Source organism: Chlorocebus sabaeus, chromosome 11 (genome assembly GCF_047675955.1).
Source record: "Chlorocebus sabaeus isolate Y175 chromosome 11, mChlSab1.0.hap1, whole genome shotgun sequence".
Lineage (NCBI taxonomy): Eukaryota > Metazoa > Chordata > Mammalia > Primates > Cercopithecidae > Chlorocebus > Chlorocebus sabaeus.
Window position 1 is genome coordinate 9898515 of NC_132914.1, and position 23327 is coordinate 9921841.

Consider the following 23327-nt stretch of genomic DNA (forward strand, 5'->3'; position numbering starts at 1 on the left):
AATCGCTTGAACCCAGGAGGCAGAGACTGCAGTGAGCTAAGATCATGTCATTGCACTTCAGCCTGGGTGACAGAACAAGACTTAGTCGAAAGAAAGAAAAGAAAAGAAAAGAAAAGAAAGAGGAAGGAAGGAAGGAAGGAAGGAAGGAAGGAAGGAAGGAAGGAAGGAAGGAAGGAAGGAAAGAAGAAAGGAAGGGGAAAGAAAAGAAAGGGAAGAAAGGAAGGAAGGAAGAAAGAAATTATTTCATTTGGAGTGGGAAAATCAGATGTAACTACTAATTATTTCTTGTTATTTAAAAAGGAATTGTGATTATGCCATTGTAAAGTGCTCTATATACGCATACTTGATCAATATCTTGATGCTGTTCACACTGGGAAAGCTGGTCACGTTTATATTGCTGTGGATGGTAACTTAGCTAGACATGTTCCACTCTGCTGTGTTCATCATTCCTTACAGGTGTGCAGATCGGTGAGGAGACCTCAGTGTTTATCACTCAATTGCTGGGAACTGTAAACTTTGAGAACATGGATACTTTCTACAGAAGAGGGATTTCTTATTTTGGAACTGTAGGTTTGACTAAAGAATACATGCTTCCATTTCATTTTCTTGGATCATAGATTGCCCTTTGAAAATTTCTGGTCACTTTTTTCCTACTTTTATAATACATTTTAAGCATTACTATGTCTGAGGTGCTAGAAAATGTCCTAGATGGAAAGAAGCAAAATAGATAACATTACAGTTGTTTCCATACTTTATATTATATATCTATGTATTTAATAGAGCATCTTTCTGTCTGTTCGAATTTAGGAAAATGACAAGGGATCACATTTATGAGTAGAAAACTATTTCTCTGTAAAAATGTAAACATTTTGTGTTTCAAGTCATATTACTTATTCTTTTCTTGTACAGCTTAAATTTTTGGGTCCTGATAATGTACCTATGGTGAACAAGTTGTTGCAACTGGAGCTGAATGATGAATTTATAGGAAATTACACTACAGATGAGAATGGCGAAGCTCAGTTTTCCATTGACACTTCAGACATATTTGACCCAGAGTTCAACCTAAAAGTAAGACATCAAAGAACGGAAGAAGACCGTTAGACATCCCACAGAGGATTTGGGTATCGGGAATGTTAAACATTAGGAATGTCTTAAAAGATAACTTGTATACAGAACATATTTTAAAGAAAATTTAAAATGTAGCTTATTTTATATAATTTGCTGGTTCACTAAATAATATATGAGAATACTTGTTCAAGACGATAAGAAGCTAAAAGTCTATTAACGATTGTTATAAATTTGCTAACAACTAATATTTTCCTCTAGGAAACAAAAAGTAGTTCATGAGGATGATTTGACTTTCTTCCTCAGATCATTTCATGCACAGATAGGGGAGATCCTATGCTTTCTCTTTATTTTCTGCTGCTTAAACAGAATTTCGCAGTTAAACAATTTGTCAGTGTTCACATGAAGCTGAAAGAAACAGAACTGAAGGACAGTTCTGTGGCTTCAGTTAAAGAGTAAAAAACACAACAATTCACCATCAGTCTAATGAAATATTTACATAATCTTTCATGGTCACGTTTTGTATACAAAGAGCGAGTGCTGTTATTATTTTGATTCCAATAACTTCACATTAAAATGTCAGCCACAAGCTGAGATTCCTCCCTACTCTGGAGAGTTGAGAAGTCTCCAGTCTCAGTAACACCTGTCTTCGGATGTCATGATACCAAGACCCTTCACTTTCTTTTGTCATCTCAGGCCACATATGTTCGACCTAAGAGCTGCTATCTTCCCAGCTGGTTGACGCCTCAGTACTCGGATGCCAGCTTCTTAGTCTCACGCTTTTACTCCCGAACCAACAGCTTCCTGAAGATTGTTCCTGAACCAAAGCAACTTGAATGTAATCAGCAGAAGGTTGTGACTGTGCTTTACTCCCTAAACAGTGAAGCATATGAGGATGATTCCAATGTAAAGTTCTTCTATTTGGTGAGTCTCAGAGTCAGTGGGTTCCTGGAATCCTGTTCAATTGTACGTCTGCTTAGCCCCGCACAGCTTAGGAAGCAAGCATCAGTCACCCCATGGTGACCAGAGTAAGGGCAGCCTTCTCACTTTGCTGATGAATACTGTTCCATCCATTAACAACAAACACATAAAATGATCTAAGGCAATTTAAATTTCCCGAAGGTTGAAGAACTTGCCGTTCAGAATCTGCTTGTTTAAGCATTCAAATGTAACTCATAACAAGTATGTATGATCCTCTGTAATAGTAAAATATTGGGTAGATGCCAGAAAGCAAGGTGGAAAACTTATTTTGATAAGCAGTAAACGGACTTCGTTCTCTTGGTTCTGTCATTTTGTCTTTCTAAGGAGGAACCTCCAACCTTTTTGGCACCAGGGACTGGCTTCATGGAAGACAATTTTTCCACAGATGGGGTGGGGATGGTGGGATGGCTTCAGGATGATTCAAGCATATTACATTTATTGTTCACTTTATTTCTATTATTATGACATACTCATCATAGTGTGGAATCAGTAAGAACCCTGTGTTTGTTTTCCTGCAGCTAGATGGTCCTGTCTGGTGGTAATGGGAGACAGTGACAGGTTATCAGGCATTAGCTTCTCTTAAGGAGCACACAACCTAGATCCCTCACATATGCAGTTCACAGCAGGGCTTGTGCTCCTATGAGAATCTCATACCACTGCTGATCTGACAGGAGTTCAGGTGATAACGCCTGCTCACCACACTGCTCACCTCCTGCTGTGTGGCCCAGTACCTAACAGGCCATGGACAGGCACCTACCAGTACACAGCCTGGGGACTAGGGACTTCTGCTCTAAAGCTTGTCGAAGAGTGAAAAGACAAAGACCTGGAAATTAAGACATTAACTTGAATCCCCCACCCTCTCCTGGTAAGCATGCAAGTTAGTGCATCTTGGACAGATCGTTTGAACTGTTTTAACCCTTGGCTTCCTCAGGTGTACAGTGTAATTGGAGATTATAAGACTTACCTCTGAGGGTAAGTGTTCTGTGTCAGGCACTGTTTTAAGGATTGCATATGTGTTAACTCATTTAATTAGCCTTATAGGTATCTCCATTTTACAGATAAAGGAACAGAGGCAAACAGGTAAAACGTCATGCCTTAAGTCACAAAGTTAATGAGCAGGTGAAGGTGTATTTGAAACCAGACAGCCCTGACAATTTCAGAGCTTTATGTGCCACTTGGCACAGTGCATTACACATAGTTCACAAAGTTTCCAGTACATAATAGAACCTCAATCAATTTTAGTCCTTTTCTCTGCTCTTTTCTAACTTATGCAAAGTCTATTTTGAATATTTGCTTGTAGAAGCTACCCTATCTTATGGAACAGAATTACCGTTAAGTAATAAATTACCTAATCGCAGTGTGAGAATATGATGACATTAGATAATATATTGCATGTTATGTTTTCTTTGTTCTGCACAGATGATGGTAAAAGGAGCTATCTTACTCAGTGGACAAAAGGAAATCAGAAACAAAGGTATATACAATATATTCATTTTAAACTATGTACTCTAACTTCATTTTTTTCTTGTTAAGGAAATATAGACATATATATGGGAATTATATATATTAAGACAATACATTTATATGTAGTCAAACTTACGTGTGTGTGTATGTGTGTGTGTGTGTGTATATATATGTGTGTATATATGTGTGTGTGTGTATATATATATAGTGAAAAGAAGTTAGAATGAGCACTTATTTCAATTTGTGGATGAAGGGAATAGTTAGCACAGCCTGAGGTAAGCTACTAAATGTCTTGATGAAGGAGAGTTCTACCTATTTCTTTTATTGGCAGGTCATTGAGTACATTAGAAAAGTGGTGTACAAAATCCCAGTATTGTTATTATCTAAATTATGCAGTCTTCTTTATTTGTGTATGTACTTCCTATTATTTGATTTATTCATCTTGAAAACAGGGCCAAATTTACTCTTTCTGTCCATGAGCCATTCTCTTTTATCTAAGTGTACCAGTGATCCAGGAAACTCTCGGTATTTTATCTGTTCGTCTCCTATTTACACAGCCTGGAATGGAAACTTCTCATTCCCAATCAGCATCAGTACTGATCTGGCTCCTGCGGCTGTCCTGTTTGTCTACACCCTTCACCCCAGTGGGGAAATTGTGGCTGACAGTGTCAGATTCCAGATTGACAAGTGCTTTAAACACAAGGTGATGTTTCTCCTATTTCTGGCCTGAGAAGTGGGAACAGTTTGCTCCCTGCTGTCTTCTCTTCTGACTACTATCACCTTCAAGTGGGAAACTCACCCTCAGTGCTGGCATAATTGAATTCTTAGGGGATGCGAGAATCACCAAACACCATGCATGATCCTTGGCAGCAGTGCCAATCCTGAGACGGCAGCAGGGTGGTGAAGGGGGTCTTCTGCGAGGAGAGCTGAGGGTGAGAGTGGGCAGGGGAAATACAGTACAGAAATCTCTAAGGATTTATTCAGGAGAGATTACATGTATTCAGATCATCTTTACATAAAATGGTCTCTACTCTCATTTCTTTTTTTTCCTCTACTTTAGGTTAACATAAAGTTCTCTAAAGAGCAGGGCCTACCTGGCTCCAATGCTAGCCTCTATCTTCAAGCAGCCCCTGACTCATTCTGTGCCCTCCGGGCTGTGGATAGGAGCGTCCTTCTACTGAAATCGGAACAACAGCGGTCAGCTGAAAGTGTAAGCTCTCTGACTTCCTTGTTTTTCATGTTTCTCTGGACTCCCAGAAGTCTTAGCCTTCAGGTGATGTTTTGAACATCTTGAAAATATTGAATGTTTTCTTCCTTTGTTCCTTCATGGATTATATACTTATTTTTCTTGGCTACCCTAAGAACATGCTTATAACAATAGAGAATTTGATAGATAATTATAACAGTTTAGGAATTTTACAACTGTGATTTTTAAAAATCATAGGTGTAATCATAGATATGGAAACCTGGAATCAAATGAAATCTCTGTGTTCAAGAATCTGCTTGGATTCAGCGTAAAGTTATTTTCTATAAATGCATCTTTTATTTTCTTAAATATTTCCAGACCTGGAATTCCAGAAGTTCACATCAAATTTATTTCGGCTAACAATTGTTGGACATTTTGTGTTTATTTCCAACACAATTACATATAAATAACTATTGAAATTTATGATCATGTTTAAATCTAATTTAATAATTTAATTTTTCTGATTAATATTATACCTGTATAATATAGAAAATGTGCAAAGTATACAAAGACATAAAGAAGGAAATTTTAAAAATCATTTATAGTCCTAACACTTAGGCATCTTTATAGTTTTGCTGTAATTTTTAAAAATCTCTTTTCTGGAGGCATATATATTTTACAAACTTGAGATCTCACCAAAAAATACAATTCTGTATTTTGTTTTCAACACTCTATAGTAAGTCCAGTTTTAAATATAAAATTATAGAATTCAGTAATAATAACTGAATAACTGTGAATCATGATAGAAACCATGTAAGTTTTCTATTACAGGGAGCAAAAATACTTTTAGTTAGAGGCTTTCAGGATCTGAGGAGGCATCAAACAAATAAAGGATAAATTTATCTGTAAATATGGAATATGGTCGTGTGCTGTGCTCACGCCTGTAATCCCAGCACTTTGGGAGGCCAAGGTGGGCAGATCGTTTGAGCTCACGAGGTCGAGACCAGCCTGCACAACATGATGAGACTCTGTCTCTCCCAAAAATATGAAAAACGAGCAGGGCACAGTGGTGTGCACCTGTGATCTCAGAAACTTGAGAGATTGACATGGGAGGATTGCTTGAACCCTGGCGGGGTCAGAGGTTGCAGTGAGCCAAGATTGTGCCACTATGCTCCATCCTGGGTGACAAAACGAGACCCTGTCTCAAAGAAAAAAAGGAATATATATATATACACACACACACATACACACACACATACACACACACACACACACTTTTTTTTTTGCCTTGAGAGTTTCATGGATTCAGAGTAAATAGCTTCTGCTCATTCTTCCTACAGTTGGAGGTGGCAATATCTTAGGAAAACTGTCTCAAGGAAAGACCATCAAGGGACCTCAAAAAGAAAATTCTAGAGGCATTTTCAGATGTCTCAGAATATATCAGAACCAAAAGAGGTTGCCCTTGTTTATTATTGATAGCTATATCATTAGTATAAATCAAGTGAAGTTCTATAAATGAGTGAATTCCAATTTACATTCTATACGTTTAAGTTATTTTTTTATATTATGTTATGTAAGCTTAGCTTTTAGTTTTAAATAATTTTTTAAAGTGCAAGGATAGCACAGAGAACTCCCATATACCATTGACCTGATTCACCAGTTTGTGAACATTTTGCCATACTTGTTTTCTCTTTCTCACTCTCTCCACCCACCCACACACACACACACACACACACACACACACACACAGAGTTTATGGCATTTCAATTTTTTCTGAATCATTTGAGACTAGGTTACATACATCAGTCTATCGTGAAAGGAAAATACAAACAACTCAAGACTCCAATTCACGATGCTAAAAGGACAAAAAATGAGGCTGAAAACTGAGTCATGGAAGAAGTTGTTTTTCTTTTGTTCCTAAGCAGATAGCTAATTTACTGCCTTGTTAGATTAGTTAGTGGTTTACCTATTTTGCTGAGTTTTCCAAAAACATGTAATTTTAATTTATTAACGTGATGTCATATGATATGAGGTTTTTTGCTACTCCACCACATTAATTTCTATTTTTATATTTATTATTTCCTTACTGGTGCTTTATTTTGTCGTTATTTTTAACTTTTTCACTTAGAAGTTTACTTCATTTTCATTAATTATTTTATTGGGTTCGGTGTTTTTAAGCCTATAAGTTTTTCTATGATTCCTACTTTTGAAGTATCTCATAGATCCTGATACACAGCAATCGCACCATTTTTATTTTTCAGAAATTCTGTAATTTCTGTTTGTATTAACCCTTTCACTGAAAATTTGCTTACTGGAGTATTTTATAATTTTCATGTAAAAGGGAATTTATTTTAGAGTTTTCTTTTAAATTTCAAGTTCTATATCTTCATGGTCAGCAATATTTCCACCGATGTATTTTTGTGCCCAAATATATAATGAGGTTTTGCGAATATATCTTATGTGTTGGAAAGATATAGTCTCTATTGTCAGTTTGTTTTCCATCCACGAGGTTGGATTATTTTGATCCTTTGCATTCTTACTTGTTTTGTAAAATTTATTTAACCTTCTTCTGCTGAGTGATATGTTAAAATACCCTACTAATAGCGCTCTGTTTCTTCTTGCATCTTCTGTAGTTTCTGCACAGGTAATCATAACTGTTATGGCTTTATTATGAATTGTAGCTTTTAGCAGTAAGTATTCTTCTCTGTCTTGTTTGATGTCTTTTGGCCTTACTTCTGCTATTTCCGATAACAGGAGGATTGCAGCCTTTGCATTCTTATTATTTTCCTTTACCTGCCCTTTGGATTTCACATTTTGAAATACACACTCCACTTGTCTTTCGTATCAAGTACAGCCTTGGGTTTTGTTTTAAATATACATATCTTTGTCTTTTAAAGGAGAATAAAGTCTATTCACTCTATCGATATGATGTATGTGTTAGGCCTCAGCTCTATCATATTATTTTTCTTATGATTCTATATTTTATTTTAAACTACTTTATTTCTTTAGCTTTTTTGTTTGTTTTTTGTTATCTTGCTTAAAGCTTCTTTGAGTAGTCAGGCCAGGTTGAATTTTTATTATAGTGGCTATTTTTATATTTACATATTTTATAATATCGCAATCTCATTTTTTTCTTGCTTAACCTTAATATCTAGTCCATTATTTTTAATCTTTGAGTCTTAACTGCTACCTACACAACAGTCAGTAATCTCTAGTTTCCACTTTTCTCTCCCTCTTCTCTCATTTGATTGTGGTATCTTTCCTTTTTTGTCAGGATATATAATGTTTACATTCTTTATTGTTTCTCTTATTCATCAAGTTTTACTAATTTCCTGAGTCACCTTTTGGTTACATAAAGCTCATTCTCCAGGAAGCTGGGGTGAGAAGATTGCTTGAGCCTGGGAGATCGAGGCTGCTGTGAGCCATTATTGTACCACTGCACTTCAGCCTGGGCAAGGGAATGAGACCCTGTCTCAAAAATAAATAAATAAAAATTTTTTAAACATGAATTCTCTACTAAAGTCCTCAGGATATCACATAAGTATAGAATTCTCTGACATTTTCATATTCGAAATTATTTTTCCTAAAGCCTTAATAAATGAAGGACAGGTATTTGTATATTAAATCTTTGGTTTATACATTTTAAAATTTCTTTGGAATGCTACCCTATTATTGACTTGCTTTGAAAATGGCTTTTAATAGTGCTGACATTAGTTTAATTCATTTTCCATTGTGGGCTACTTTATCTTTATGTCTGAAGGCCTTGGATGTTTTTCCCGCTTATACTTTAATCTAATAGTTTCAGTAAGTATGTATTATTCTGTAGAAGTTTTGCCAGATACGCAGTGGACTCATGCAATATATAAACTCAAATCTTTTTTATTTTCAGATATTTCTCCTGAATTATAATTGTAAATATTAGTCTTTCCCTTTTCTTTTGTTCTAAAAAAAAAATCTCTGTACATTTGTTGGATCTTCCTTGCCTGCTTTCTAATTCAATCACTTTGCCTGTGACCTGCTTTAATTCATTCTCTCTCAGTTTTATTCTTTTGTTTTTCCTCTATGCTGCCTTTAAAGTTTTCTCTGAACTGTTTTACCTTGATGTCCTTATACTTTAGGGTTTATTGATGATACAATTTTGTCTAGTTTTTCTGAGTTCAATAAAGCCTCATTTTATTTCTTCTTGATTTTTTTCCCATTTCTATCTTCTCTTAATTGGATTTCTGACTCATGCTGCCTTTTAAATACCCCAAATACATGCTTGAGAATATTTCACTTATGTTAAATTATTTTGGTATGACTTTTCTTCATTTACTTATTTATTAGGGACTTTAGTGAAGAAGTTTCATTAGCTGAACTGTTTTGGTTTACATTTCCTATTTTCTCTTACAGCAGCTTTGTATGGAGTTGATTTTTTCTAGTTCTTGATATTTTGTGCACAGTGTTCATAGGTGAAGAGTACCCTTCCTTTTTTTTAGTAAAATGCATTATTTTAAAAATGTTGGTGATGGAAATGAGGGTGAAGGGAGTTATTTTATCCTATGACATCCTTGCCTTCTTTAAATGCCCTGTCTCCAAGGATCTGCACACCTCTTCTTGTGATCTGATTATTTCCCATTAGCCATGTTTTTTGGAAGCTTCCACTACCAGGCCCATTCATTCCAAGCCCTTTCCCTGTGTGTAGTACTGGGAACTGTTGAGTCTGAAAACTATGATTTGTATTTTTAACAATGCTAGACTTTCTTTTACTTGGCGTTCACTTGGTGCGTGTTTCTTCTCATTTTTCCATGCCATTCTGCTTTTTCTCTGCAGTCTCTTAAGCCTTCCCTCTGCAACAGCAGTAGACGCTCTCTTGGAATTTGGTGTTTGTTTCTCTGCTAAGGAATAATTTGAAGATCATGGTATTCTCTGTATCGCAGTAATGTTAAAGATATTAGTCATGAGTATCATTACTTGTTCTCTTTGTTGATTTTATGTTTTCTTTGGAAGATTCAGTAAGAAGATTTAAAATCAGCCAGCTAACATTATTCTCCAGACTTAGAAGTTCTAGCATTATAATTGATTGTCTGTACAATGGGCCTTGGGTTAATCAATAATCAGGCATTGCTTTCTTATATTCTCTCTTAAATCCTGTGCCTAAGCTGAGAAATTCTGTGAATATGGTATCGGTGGCCTAAAACAAAACTGGTTTGCTCTTTTGAAAGGAAGAGCTTAAGTGAAAATACTGGATTAAATATCATGGCCATGCTCTTAAAGAAAAGAACAAGAATAAATGGTACAGTACACAGTTTGCCAATTTTGTAATTTTAAAAAAAGTGTTTAAAATTATTGGGAAATGTTTTTTCTCATAGGTGTATAACATGGTTCCAAGTACAGAGCTGTATGGTTATTTCTACCGTGGCCTCAATCTTGATGATAGCAAGGAAGACCCTTGCATTCCTCAGAGAGATATGTTCTACAATGGTTTATATTACACACCTGTAAGCAACTATGGGGATGGAGATATCTATAATATTGTCATGGTAAGATCACTAAGGATTTTGGAAAATATTTCATCTCAATTTTTAGTATTCATAATGCATATTGATGTTTTCTTAATTATGTAGTTTTCTGCCTGGACTTTGAGATTCGTGTCTGTAATCTGCCAGTACAGTACAGAGAAACTGTCTTATAAAAAGGAGATATTAATTTTGTTGATTTTTAAATTTTCTGCTGAAAATAAATCATGTAGCTATAATTACAAAACCTCATTTAAAGAAAAAGACAGTCTCCAATTAATACAATAAATCTTATGCAAAGATAGTCAAATCAAGGGGCTAAGAGAGTGTGGACTCCAGATATCCCTAGGCCATTAATGAAATACGCTGAGCCTTCCATGAAAGAATCTTTATAATTAACGTCACAAGTGTATAAGAAAAGGGGCGTTGAATCAGACAGACTTTATCAAGTTCCAGCTCTTCAATTTACTGAGTGTGCCGTGTGTGTGTGTGTGTGTGTGTGTGTGTGTGTGTTTGATGTTAATTAGGGTAATGATAGTGCTGATCTCGTCAGTATTTTTCACTTAGGATGAAATGGAGAACAATGGAAAATACTTAGAAAAATGCTAGCACATAATAAGTGCTAGATAAATCATAGTAATTTCCATTTTTTCTCTGAAATAGGGCTTTTCCATAAGTCAAATAGAGGTAAGTTGACTTGTAACTTCTCAGGCCTTTGTTAAGACGGAAAATATGGATACTGACGATCCATTTATCTTTACAATATAAATAACAGGCCTTTTATAGTTCTTGCATGAAAAGAATGAACAATATTTTTGTTGTTTGTTTCTTTAAAGAACATGGGTCTGAAAGTCTTTACCAATCTCCATTACCGAAAACCAGAAGTATGTGTGATGGAGAGAGGGCGTTCACTCTCTAAGCCGCTTTATGTAGGAACAGAAAATTATGGTCTGATGCTTAGTGCTTCATCTAGAATTGCATGTAGGTAATCTTAAATTTTTTGTTGGGGGATGACCGAAGCGGTTTGTGGAATTTAGTGTATTTGAGATAAACTATACAATTTTGGAATTTTATATGTGAATTATGCCATATTTTTGGCTACAATTAGACATCCTATAGTTGGATAAAGCAGAATAAGACAGACTAGAAATGCTTTTGGCTCTAACAAGAAATTAGCTTCAGAGGTGAGATGTAGTTTACTTTTATTGATAAAATACAATGTCAGAAATACAATCATGCTTCACTTAGTGATGGAGAATTTGTTCTGAAAAATGCATTGTTAGGTGATATTGCTGTGTGAACATCATACAGTGAACTTAGACAAGCCTAGATGCTGTAGCCTACAACACACCTAGGCTGTGTGGTACAGCCTATTTTTCCTACACTACAAACCTCCACGGCATGTGGCTATACTGAATACAGTAGGCAGTTGTAACACAATGGTAACTATTTGTGTATCTAAACATTGCTAAACATGGAAAAGGCATAGTGAAAATGTGGTACACAGGATTTTAAAAAGTTGTACTTTTATATACGGCACTTCCCATGAATGGAGCTTGCAAAGTTAAAAGTTACTCTGAGTGAGTCAGGGTACAAATATATTTTCTTTCTTTACGTCCCTATTCTATAAGCTTTTTCCTATTTTTCAATTTTTGTACCTTTTATACTTTTTTGTTAAAAACGAAAACGCAAACACACACATTAGTCTAGGCCTATACAAGGTCAGGATCATCAATATCACTGTCTTCTACCTCCACATCTTGTACCACTTAAAGGGTCTTCAGAGGTAATAACACACATGGAGTTGTCCTATCCTGTGACAGCAATGCCTTCTTCTGTAACACCTCCTGAAGGACCTGCCTGAAGGTGTTTTGCAGTTACTTTTTTTTTTTTTTTTGATAAGGAAAACGAGTACATTCTAAACAGTAAACAGTGTAGTATACTGTTTACTGTAAGCACAAAAACCAGTAACATAGTCATTTATTATCATTATCAAGTATTATGCACTATACAGAATTTCTCTGCTATATTTTTATAGGACTGGCAGTGCAGTAGGTTTGTTTATACCAGCATCATCACAAACCCATGACCAATGCATTGCACTACAATGTTATGATGGCTTTGATGACAATAGGTGGTAGGGATTTTTCAGCTCCATTATAATCTTACAGGACCACTGCAGTCTAAGTGGTCTGTCGTTGATCACAATGTTATTATGTGGTAACTGACTGTGTATAGGAACAGGCAATGTATGGTGATACACAAAAACAGTCATAGTAAGTGACTGTGATACAGGAAAGTGAGGTGTTTTATGGGGACCTTACACCCTGATAATATATAGACCATAATTTGCAGAGTCCAAAGTCTGAATAAGGTACTTCTTCCTTTTTTTTTTTAGCTGGTGAAATCAGAGAGGAGAATGCTGACAATGTAGAACAGGCTATAATTCAAACAGTAAGAACAAACTTCCCAGAAACATGGATATGGGACCTCGTCAGTGTCGAGTGAGTTTTAACCATTTTCTCTCCTATGTCTCTTTATTTCTATTTTCTTTCTCTTTCTTCACTTTTATTCCTCGGTATATAAAACAGTATCATATTTGTAAAATATATATCATCGACTTGCATGCACTGATCACACATTTTATTTTATTTTTTCTCTAGCGTTGTTTTCCCTTCACCAAGAGTTTCTCTTCTATTCATTTTATGCAGGCAGATTTAAGCTGCCCCAATTAAAAAACATAATGTGGGCCGGGCGTGGTGGCTCATGTCTGTAATCCCAGCACTTTGGGAGACTGAGGCAGGTGGATCACCTGAGGTCAGGAGTTTGAAACCAGCCTGGTCAACATGGTGAAACCCTGTCTCTACTAAAAATACAAAAAAAAAGCCGGGCGTGGTGGTGGGCACCTATAATCCCAGCTACTCGGGAGGCTGAGGCAGAAGAATTGCTTGAACCCAGGAGGCGGAGGTTGCAGTGAGCTGAGATCGTGCCACTGCACTCCCACCTGGGTGACAGAGAGAGACTCTGTCTCAAAAACAAAAAACAAAAAACAAAAAACAAAAAAACACATAATGTGGTGTTTAAAGAAACATGACCTTTCTATACTCAAATTTTATAAAAATCCAGCTCTCATTATTTTTATCTAATGCCCCATCCAAACAATATAACTCACTTTTGAGCTTCAGTCAATACTTTTCTGCTTGCTTCGCACTTAATTTTAAGTTCTTGGTTCAGACAAAGAATGTGTTTTACCGATAACCTCTTCTTCCAGTTCCTCAGGCTCTGCCAATCTTTCATTCCTCATTCCTGATATGATAACCCAATGGGAGGCAAGTGGCTTTTGTGTGAATGGCGACGTTGGATTTGGTGTTTCCTCTACAACCACTCTAGAGGTCTCCCAACCTTTCTTTATTGAAATTGCTTCACCCTTTTCGGTTGTTCAAAATGAACAATTTGATTTGATTGTCAATGTCTTCAACTACTTGGATACATGTGTAGAGGTGAGTTATTCTCTTGGATCTGGAGGCAAAAATTTAACAAAGCTAAAATATTTCTTAATATTTCCATATTCTCTTTATTCTCAAATGCAAAATGCTACTATAAAGGTATGAGACTTAGGTCTATATTCTTCAAACAAATATAATTGCTTTCATTCACAGTGACGGTTTAAACAGTGTATTGCGCACGGCATTTCATAGTGATGTGTGTTCCAGTGCCATCCTCATTGCCATGATTGTTTTCGTAGATTTCTGTTCAAGTGGAGGAGTCTCAGAATTATGAAGCAAATATTAACACCCTGAAAATCAATGGCAGTGAGATTATCCAAACTGGAGGGAGGAAAACAAATGTCTGGACTATTATACCTAAGAAATTGGGTAAGCAGCTATCTGTCTACACCAGTCGCTCATGGAAAACCAGCCCATATTAATTGTATCCATTTATTTTCCTTAAATTGTCTATACAAACATGATTTTCTCTTTTACATTTTTAAAATTCTTGTTGTAAATTCTCCATTAGAAATTCTAATCTATAGTAATCTAATTTCTGGTTGTCAATGTTGTGTAGTGCAAAACCACAGTCATTTTTACAAGAGCATAATGCAATTAAAATACAATATAAATGCTAACTTGCATGACCTATCATGGACTATATGTTTGGAATATGCCATATCCCAAATAAAGGCCATGTTGTCATTAATGCCACCTTAATTCTTTGACTTCTCACTGGCTCCTTCGCCTACCATCATGAACCCAGGCCACCTTCACAAAACTTGCTACTCCATCACAATGATCAGTTAGGTAATTGTCAGGTTTGTAAATTTACTACATGTGCCACGGGGATACCAAAATCACTAAATGATTGGAATGAGATCAAAAACTGAGAATATTTAGTGCCTATGCTATCTGCAAGATGGAAAAATAAACTTGTCTCCTATTGAAATATCGAAAATACATGGAATGGAAAAAGTTTAAAACTCTAGTAAACAAGGAATGCTAGATGTGATATGTGTGATACTTTTAATCACTACTTTTAAAAAATAGTCATTCAAATTTTCTTTATTTAATGTCCTATATTTGTTGTATTATTTTAACAGCAAATAATACATCGATGAGATCATTTTAGTTCAGTTGTGATGCTGTTCTCAGACTATTTTTCTATTAGATTTGAAGTTTCTCAATATTTCTACTGCACAAGATCTTCAAAATCCTACCTTGGCAATTGAGATAGAATCCTGTACCAACTTGTATAGTTTTATGACATTAAGTTGAAGACACAGTGTTAAGAGTGAAATAACAAGCTTTCTGAGACAGAGAAACAAATCAAACACACCAAAAAATAAGAACAATATATTGGTTGTATATATTGATGTATAGTCATGTAAATAATAATAACTTTAAAGAATGATTGTTTTCAATCCTCTAATTTTTACAAGCAAGGAAACTGGAGATCAGCTCTAATTATGTAATGTGAAGTCAGGAAGTTTAAAGACAATGAATTCCTTGCTAGGACAGTATTTCAATCCCAGTGCCTGTCTACTATATCATATTTTACTCTTTTTGTTTGTTTGATCTTGGGAAAAGTTAGGAGCCCTAATTAACTGATATTATTTGCCTATATTGTCATAAGTAATCTTTATAAACAATATCAAGGAATTGACTCCGATGACTTTGTAGAATGTTACTTTTCCTAAAATTCCTTAAGTTTTAATTAAGTAAATTCATCATTTACTTAATATAAGGAATCATGAAAATCAAGGAAGAGGTGAAATAGAAGAGACCACATTGTATCTAGGAGGGAGAAGAAACAAGTTATTTTGTTCTAAGCATCAAATTAACGATAGAATTTGGTTCATCCCATTCAAGACATGGTTCACAGACTCTAGTCATTTCTCATTATAGAAGGGACCAATGATCAGTTTAATTTACATTTTGGAATGTCTTCCAGGTAAAGTGAATATCACTGTAGTTGCTGAGTCCAAACAAAGCAGTGCTTGTTCAAATGAAGGAATGGAGCAGCAAAAGCTAAACTGGAAAGACACTGTGGTCAAAAGCTTCTTGGTAGAGGTATGGATATGCCAACTGTCAAGCTTTTCCTGAAAAGAAACAGACATCCAAGAGGCTCTGTCTTAAAAGACATTCTCCTTGAAGAGACTTAGTTGACAACATTTACTTTTGACATAAGACATGCCATTTTAAATGAATTAAAACAGCATAAATTTCATCCTTTCTTTAATTAATACCTCACCCAGGATAGTAAAGCTTAACACTTGAAACAGACTTGACAATTTTTTGTTTGTTTCTGAGTCAAGATGTTTCCTGTACACCTATTTCTCCTCCTTCTATTTTTCCGATTCTCATATTCAAGAGACAAATCTACTTGTCCTACACTCCCGTGCAGTTCCCGTCATCCTCAACAAGAATCAGCACTTGTCAGAGGAACACTCTCGATTTGCCTCTCGGCACATCCCTGCTCCACAAAGCACTTTTAGTTGTTTACTGGAGATGCTATATAGGATCAGAGGAGCTGAGAGTGTCCCACAATGACATCAAGGTTATGCCTGTCCAAGCTACAGAACGCAGAGGCTAAAATGGGTGCTGGTGACGTCCCATGCCTTCCAGATATGAACAGAAGGGGACCATGAGTTGGATCTTCTCTCAGGGATAAACTTGCACCAGCCATGCTTAAGTGAGCTAGTGCTTAATCACTTTTCCTTCATGGACAGAGGACTTAAACTCATTCTTCCGTGCTTGTTTGTGTTACTCTTTGACAGCCTGAAGGTATTGAAAAGGAAAGGACCCAGAGTTTCCTTATCTGTACAGAAGGTAAGAGGATCTTTTAGGAAGTCAAATTAGTTATAAATAAAATTCACCAGAAGAATCAGTTTATGTCCTCTCCTTCCACATAAGTCCATGTGCCCTGTGATTTCACTTTAAATATCTCATGGAGGATTCTCGTGTTTCATGCTTTATCTTCATGATATAATTTTAGCCATTGAGAAGCATATTCAGAAGGTGGTTTTTAGTTCACTTTTTGATGTTGGTCTGCCCCGACCTATTTTTTTTTCATTATGTGTATTCTTAGCTCCTCTTATGATATCGTTGTCACACAACATTGGACAATGGGACATCAGGATTGAGGCCCAATAGCACATAATATAATCTTTGCTTTTGTACTCTTAGAATAAAATCACCCGTAGATACATCACTGCCCCTGCCCCTCAGTCTCTGGTTTTATGGCCATGAGGGGTATTATTTTACCTGGTTGATGGTGATCTGATTATACTCCCTCATCAGAGCCTTCAAGCTTTACCTTTTGTGTGTGTTGTTTTATGTGTTACAGTCAGTCTAGTTTTTACATTTTTTTCATACATAAATAGTTCAGGCACTAAACCAGTGAACAATGGGGGCCACAATCTAATGCACAGATTTAAATGCCATTTTCTGAATGTACTGTTATCCTAAACTAGGTCAAAACTCCAATTTCATCTCCTCTAATAAACAACTTGTAAAATAAAAATAAGTAATGGAATCTTACTTCCAATACGTGTATCCCCCAAATCTGCTGATATAAAGAAGCCGTCACATTTTTTAAATCAATATTTTCATTCCAGGTGCCAAAGCCTCCAAGCAGGGAGTTTTGGACTTGCCAAACGATGTAGTAGAAGATTCAGCCAGAGGCTTTTTCACTGTTGTGGGTGAGTTGATTAAATGTTTTGTTTCACAATGATTTGAAAATCTTGGTTGAGGTGGTCTTAAAAAAAAATCCTTAAAATAACAGAATAGAGAGATTTTCCTAAGCGATCAATTGGAGGGAATTATTGTTCAGATCACCCTCTATGTTTCCTGATGGGATCTGAAGGGATTACAGTACCGTTTCCAGACCTATATTCTCAGGAAACCCTAGCTTGTGTAGATGGTAACTAGCGTTCAGAAAGCAAGAGGTTCTTTATAATCATTAATCTGAAATATGAAATTCACCTCTTGGAGAATCAGAATTAACTTTGCCTGTTAATGATGTTGGGAGTTTTCTCAGTACAAGGAGAATTTTTTGTTGTTGCTACGAAAGGCAAGCTTCTTTGTCTGTTATTAACATGAACATCTCTTGGAAGGGATGGATTACACTTTGTAATTCATAGGATTGGTTTATTTAAAAAAGAAAAAAGTAAAACTAGCAAACAAGCAAACACATTCTCCTAACTTCCTCCTCTCTCTGGTAATGAGATTTTCAGAAATATTTTCCATAGCACTTTAACCTCACCCTTCAGGGCTATCTCCTCTTTCAAATTGCTTCATAAAACTTTCTTTGTTTCCACCATTTAGACTCAATTTTAAATGTTACCTATTCCACTAGGCCTCTTTTGTCTGTTGTTATTAATGCTGAGATGGCAACTGTAAACAATACAGCTTTCCGCTTTTCCTGTTTTTAGGAGATATTCTAGGACTTGCCATGCAGAATCTGGTTGTTCTGCAAACGCCCTATGGAAGTGGAGAGCAGAATGTGGCCCTGCTGGCATCTGATACTTACGTTCTTGACTACCTGAAATCTACTGAGCAACTGACAGAGGAAGTTCAATCTAAGGCTTTCTTTCTCTTGTCTAACGGTGAGAAGATTTAAGTAATTTCTGCCCATAATGGTTGAAATCAATTGTAACTCATACAAAGATGTCATAAGCTGTTTTTATGCAATAGTCTGGTGAAAGAAAAGTGAACCTGAACCTAGGAACTCTCAGTCCTAGCTCTGTTTTCTGTTTGACTTCAAAATCTGTGTGGTCATCATTTGCAGTTGCAGAGTTTTCAAGCTATGCACTTAATTTTTTTTAATGCCTGGTATTTTGCAAGCTACCTTGTTTGTTGTTGTGATTGCTGTTGTTTTTGTTAAGAGTTGTTGTCAGTGGTTCATCTATCAACGTCTGTATTTGTTTGCTCAGCTGTGGTCTGTTGCAATGAAGTGATTGGCTTTGTATACAGAAAGAGGGCCAATGTTGTAAAATGTGAGGTTAAGGAAAAGTCCAAGAGCATAAAATAATCTTCTTTGGTTTTTTTTCTCAGAAAGATAACACTGAAGTAAAAGGACCTTAGGGGAAATGTACTGAATAATTAGTAGGTATCAATGATGAGGCAATTACTGAGCCAGACTTATCCATCTGTATTATCTTGTCATCAAAATCCTATAAAGTAAGAGTTATGTTTTCTCCCTTATAAATACAGAAACTGAGTTTCAGAAGTTCAAATGGAAATGATCATCCTAGTGATTTGTGTCTGTCTAACACCAAAACCTCGGGCTTGCACTGCACTATTCTTTCTCTTCTGACTTCTTAGGTTAAAAAATAATTTCCTACAATGTTCTCTTTTAGGTTATCAAAGGCAGTTATCTTTCAAGAACTCTGATGGTTCATATAGTGTGTTTTGGCAGCAGAATCAGAAAGGAAGCATATGGTGAGACATAAACATTTTATTTTATATGATATGGAAATTACCTGAGGAGGGCTTGCAAGGAGGTGAAGGAGGATAGAGTTCAGTGGGGATTTAGAAGCAAAGTGGGTTTCAAAGTCAATTTACAGAGGAGAAACAGATAAAACTAAAGATTTAGTGATTCTGATTCTAATACAATATACCTTCAGTCTCATGATGATTTGTTTAGCAGTCTGATCCTCTCATGACAGCCCATACACAGGCACAGCTGGCTAACTCCACCGAAGAGGGCATGTCTTACTCTATGTTTCTCAGAGTCCCCTGTAGATTCAGGAAAGTGAAATTAGAAGAACCCAAAATGCCTAATTTTCTCTCCATGTATAGGTAATCTAATGGGCTACACAGCAAGACCTTTGGGTGCAAACATGCTGAAAATTACCTACTCCAATTTCCACTTATTGCTAGTCATAATATTTTCCTGACCCAAAGGAAAGAGCCACTATCAATAAAGACGGTTTACAGCAGATGAGTTGAATGCGTCCCTTACCCAAAGAGAACGATGGCGATGAACATGTGGAATTGCTAACATCGCCATTTCCTCTTTATCTAACTTTTGCTTTGGTGATTTGTACTACAGGCTCAGTGCTCTTACTTTTAAGACATTGGAGAGAATGAAAAATTATGTATTCATTGATGAAAATGTTCAAAAACAGACCTTAATCTGGCTTTCAAGCCAGCAGAAAACGAACGGCTGCTTTAAGAATGATGGCCAGCTTTTCAACCATGCCTGGGAGGTGAGAGAGGGGCAGCACCAGGCTTTCCTTGCTCCTGGGCGTTGCCTGCCTTGCCCTGCCTCTGGCTTTCCTGATCTGGAATATGAATAATCTTCCTGTGAATATGAAGCCTTCTGAGCCACTGCAGTCCTGGGCCTGTGGTGGGTTGGTCAGCAGCACCATTCCCGCTGCGTGCATGTTTAACCACAGCCTGGATGTGACTCCTTCTGAGTCTCTTGTCTGCCTTACTCAGCCTCTAGTCCTTCCCCGGTCTCAGTCCTCTTCCGAAAGTAAACTAGCAATAGAAGGGAGGAGAGAGAAAGGGAACCTAGAAAAGAAACTTTCATAAATTTGGAGACAGTCAATGTATAAAGGGAGGGGGCTGTGAGTATATGAGGAAGGAAAGTTTATTCCTGTCCATGGATGGCAAGAAAGTTCTGGGGAGAGTATCTAGTAGTTCACATTGTTTCAATGAAGCAAGTTTTTCTAAGACCCTCTCAAGGAAAAATTCAAAGGCCAAGCTTGCCCCAGGGCCAAAGTACAAATGAGGTGAATTATATCCTTGGCAGAATCCAACCCTTTTCCTGTCCATATTTAGGTAAATCCCTCCCTTCCAACGTCCTTTCTTTGCAGATAGCTGTCCACCTCCAGCCCATCTTCTGTCTCCTTTCCTGTCCTATTTTTCCCTCTGGATGCTCAAAATCTCCCATCATGGCATTTTAGCATGCTCCGATGGCCCCTGAAATAACATGAGCTTTTCTTCAGCATCCTTCCTCTTGATCATCACTCCTGTTCTTGAAACACAGAATGCATATCTAATCCACATCAAAATATGAATGAAAACAGACACTCAATGATATTTAATTTGCATGCAAATTGTATTCAAATTGTTTTGTAGTATTTTTAATTTATTCCAAACTTATTCCTTACAACGGGGGGGCCCTGATGGAGAAGAGCTCTTGCTCCTTGGTAGAAAAATCAAAAACTTTCCCACGTTCTCTTCTAAAACATCTTCACATCCCATCTTTCTTCTTATCAGATTCATTACTGGCAAATCATTGCTGATTACTGCTTCAGTTTGTCTGATCTTCCCCAGTATTTTCTTTATAATTAAATATCTGTTGGGGGGGTGAGTGGGTGGGTGTCTGTGTGTGTTATGAGTTGAGAGAAATAAAAATGCAAGGGAAAAATAAAAGCTTACACTGCAGAGGAATGGTGATACCACTCGCTGTAATTTAGATGTACTGTGAGTCCTCGTACCTCATGTTATTGCCTACCATATGCTGTTATTTGCGTCTTAAACACTTGGTTTCTCAGAAATATTTCTTTTCTGAAGAAAGGAGGGGTTGTCCTTTGCTTAAATAGATAAAACGGAAAGCTTGTACAAGATCAGTAGATCCCAAATGCCATTCTGAATACCATTTCCATCAGAATCACTAGAGCACCCATTAAAATGCATTTCGCTGTCTTATTCCTGAGTTTTTTGAATGAGAATCTCTGTGTAGATGCTGGTTGATTTAAGTACCCCAGGGGACTTTTATGCACAGTCAGTTTGCAAACCACATGATTTCTAAATGAGTTTCTCATTTTACACTGTAAGAATCTGAGACTTGACTCTGGTGACCTTCTAGTGTGCTTTTCCAGGAATTTCCAGGAATCTTCACAGCAACTTTCTGCTTCACCTCGTTAGAGATTCTTTGTTGGCTTTTTTCAGATTTATACCAAGTGGAGACAAATAGAGTCCTGTGAATTCCTTAAAATGCATGCTTAACACCAGGCTGCATAAATATGATTATATATGTTATTTACTATATTTGAAATTAATTGTTATAATAATAACAACTTAATAATTATGATTTAATTATTGCATCTCTATGCAATAATTCTGAATGATTCTTGCTCAGATAATATGATTATTAACCATCTAATTTTAAAACTACACATATTCGGGTGTTTTTATGAATAATGGTATTTGTTCCAGTATTTTTTTCATACCTAGTTTTACTTCAGAAGAATACTTGTTATTTTGTGCTCTGCTGTCCCGAATGACTCATTGTTCCTTTGTTTTCAGGGTGGAGATGAAGAGGACATTTCACTCACTGCATATGTTGTTGGGATGTTCTTTGAAGCTGGGCTCAATTTCACTGTATGGATCCCCATCATCTTCTGATTTCAGTCAGCTGAATGCACATTAAATAGACTGTAGAGTCAGAGTCACTTGAGATTCTAAGACTAGATGAAACCCCGAGATAACATTTAGTTTATTACCACCCTTTAAATTAATGCTGTTCAAACTGTTTTTCATTCATAGACAGCTTTGTAAAACAGAATTGAGTTTCTCCCTAGGGAGAATACACATATGCACATGAAAGACTTATTCACACAATTGCAGGCATTCACATCTCTCCTAAAGTTCAGCCATGAATTTCAGATTAGAACCCCTGCTCTATGTAAAGCCATAGCCTAGTATTCTGTTTCTCTCTCAACAGTGAGTAAACATTTTCAACTCAAGTGTGGCTCACCCTCGCCACCTCCCAATCCATAGGTTAGATTTCCAAAATCTATTCCTGAACTAAGATGCTAGAAATTGTCAGGGTCATTAGTATACCTTGAAAATTATCTTCAGAAATGTAAGCCTCTTAGGCCTATGATAAATTTGGATGCTTTGCCACATAGAAGACATTCATAACTAAAATATCACTGATCAGATATAAAAACTACCATCTTCTCACTAAATTTTATTGGGCCAGACATGGTGGTTCATGTCTATAATCCAAGCACTTTGGGAGGCTGAGGCAGGTGGATTACCTGAGGTCAGAAGTTCAAGACCAGCCTGGCCAACATGGTGAAACCCTGTCTCTACTAAAAATACAAAAATTAGCTAGGCTTGGTGGTGCATGCCTGTGATCCCAGCTACTTGGGGGATGGAGGCAGGAGAATTGCTTGAACCTGGGAGGTGGAGGTTGCAGTGAGCTGAGATCATGCCACTGCACTCCAGACTGGGTAACAGAGCAAGACCCTATCTGAAAAAAAAAATTATTGCTTAGGTACTAATAATGACATTAGGAATTTATTTTAATGATATTTTTGAAGGATAAAATATATGTGTATATATAAATGGATTTGTATATAAAATATACTTTGAGGATATATTATATATATTATAAGCAATGATTAGTTTAAATGTTCAGCAAGCTCATGGAATGTTCAGTTATCAGTTTACAATATATGATTCTACTTCCTGACCAACAGTTTCCTGCTCTACGAAGCGCACTCTTTTGCCTTGAAGAGGCATTGGACAGTGGTGTCACTAATGGCTACAATCATGCAATTCTAGCTTACACTTTTGCCTTAGCTGGAGAAGAGCAGAAAGTGGAATCTTTACTCCAGACCCTGGATCAATCTGCCACAAAAATAAGTAAGCGTTATTATTCATTGTTGCTAGTGG

At 36.5% G+C, this 23327-nt stretch overlaps 1 protein-coding gene across 1 annotated transcript in view; it reads left to right on the plus strand.

The window, feature by feature from the left end:
- Positions 1–918: 918 nt before the first annotated feature.
- LOC103218553 (ovostatin homolog 2-like) overlaps positions 919–23327 on the plus strand; it is a 29890-nt gene continuing 7481 nt past the window's right edge. Inside the window, exons 1-18 of the mRNA XM_007967557.3 lie at positions 919–1068; positions 1762–1989; positions 3466–3520; positions 4068–4213; positions 4571–4720; positions 10048–10218; positions 11031–11175; positions 12593–12698; positions 13466–13694; positions 13940–14069; positions 15640–15758; positions 16466–16517; positions 17306–17389; positions 18122–18295; positions 19049–19130; positions 19744–19900; positions 21951–22025; positions 23132–23297. Coding sequence (XP_007965748.3) covers positions 940–1068; positions 1762–1989; positions 3466–3520; positions 4068–4213; positions 4571–4720; positions 10048–10218; positions 11031–11175; positions 12593–12698; positions 13466–13694; positions 13940–14069; positions 15640–15758; positions 16466–16517; positions 17306–17389; positions 18122–18295; positions 19049–19130; positions 19744–19900; positions 21951–22025; positions 23132–23297 — 2398 coding nt within the window. The 5' untranslated portion in view covers positions 919–939. The remainder of the gene's footprint in view (positions 1069–1761; positions 1990–3465; positions 3521–4067; positions 4214–4570; positions 4721–10047; positions 10219–11030; positions 11176–12592; positions 12699–13465; positions 13695–13939; positions 14070–15639; positions 15759–16465; positions 16518–17305; positions 17390–18121; positions 18296–19048; positions 19131–19743; positions 19901–21950; positions 22026–23131; positions 23298–23327) is intronic.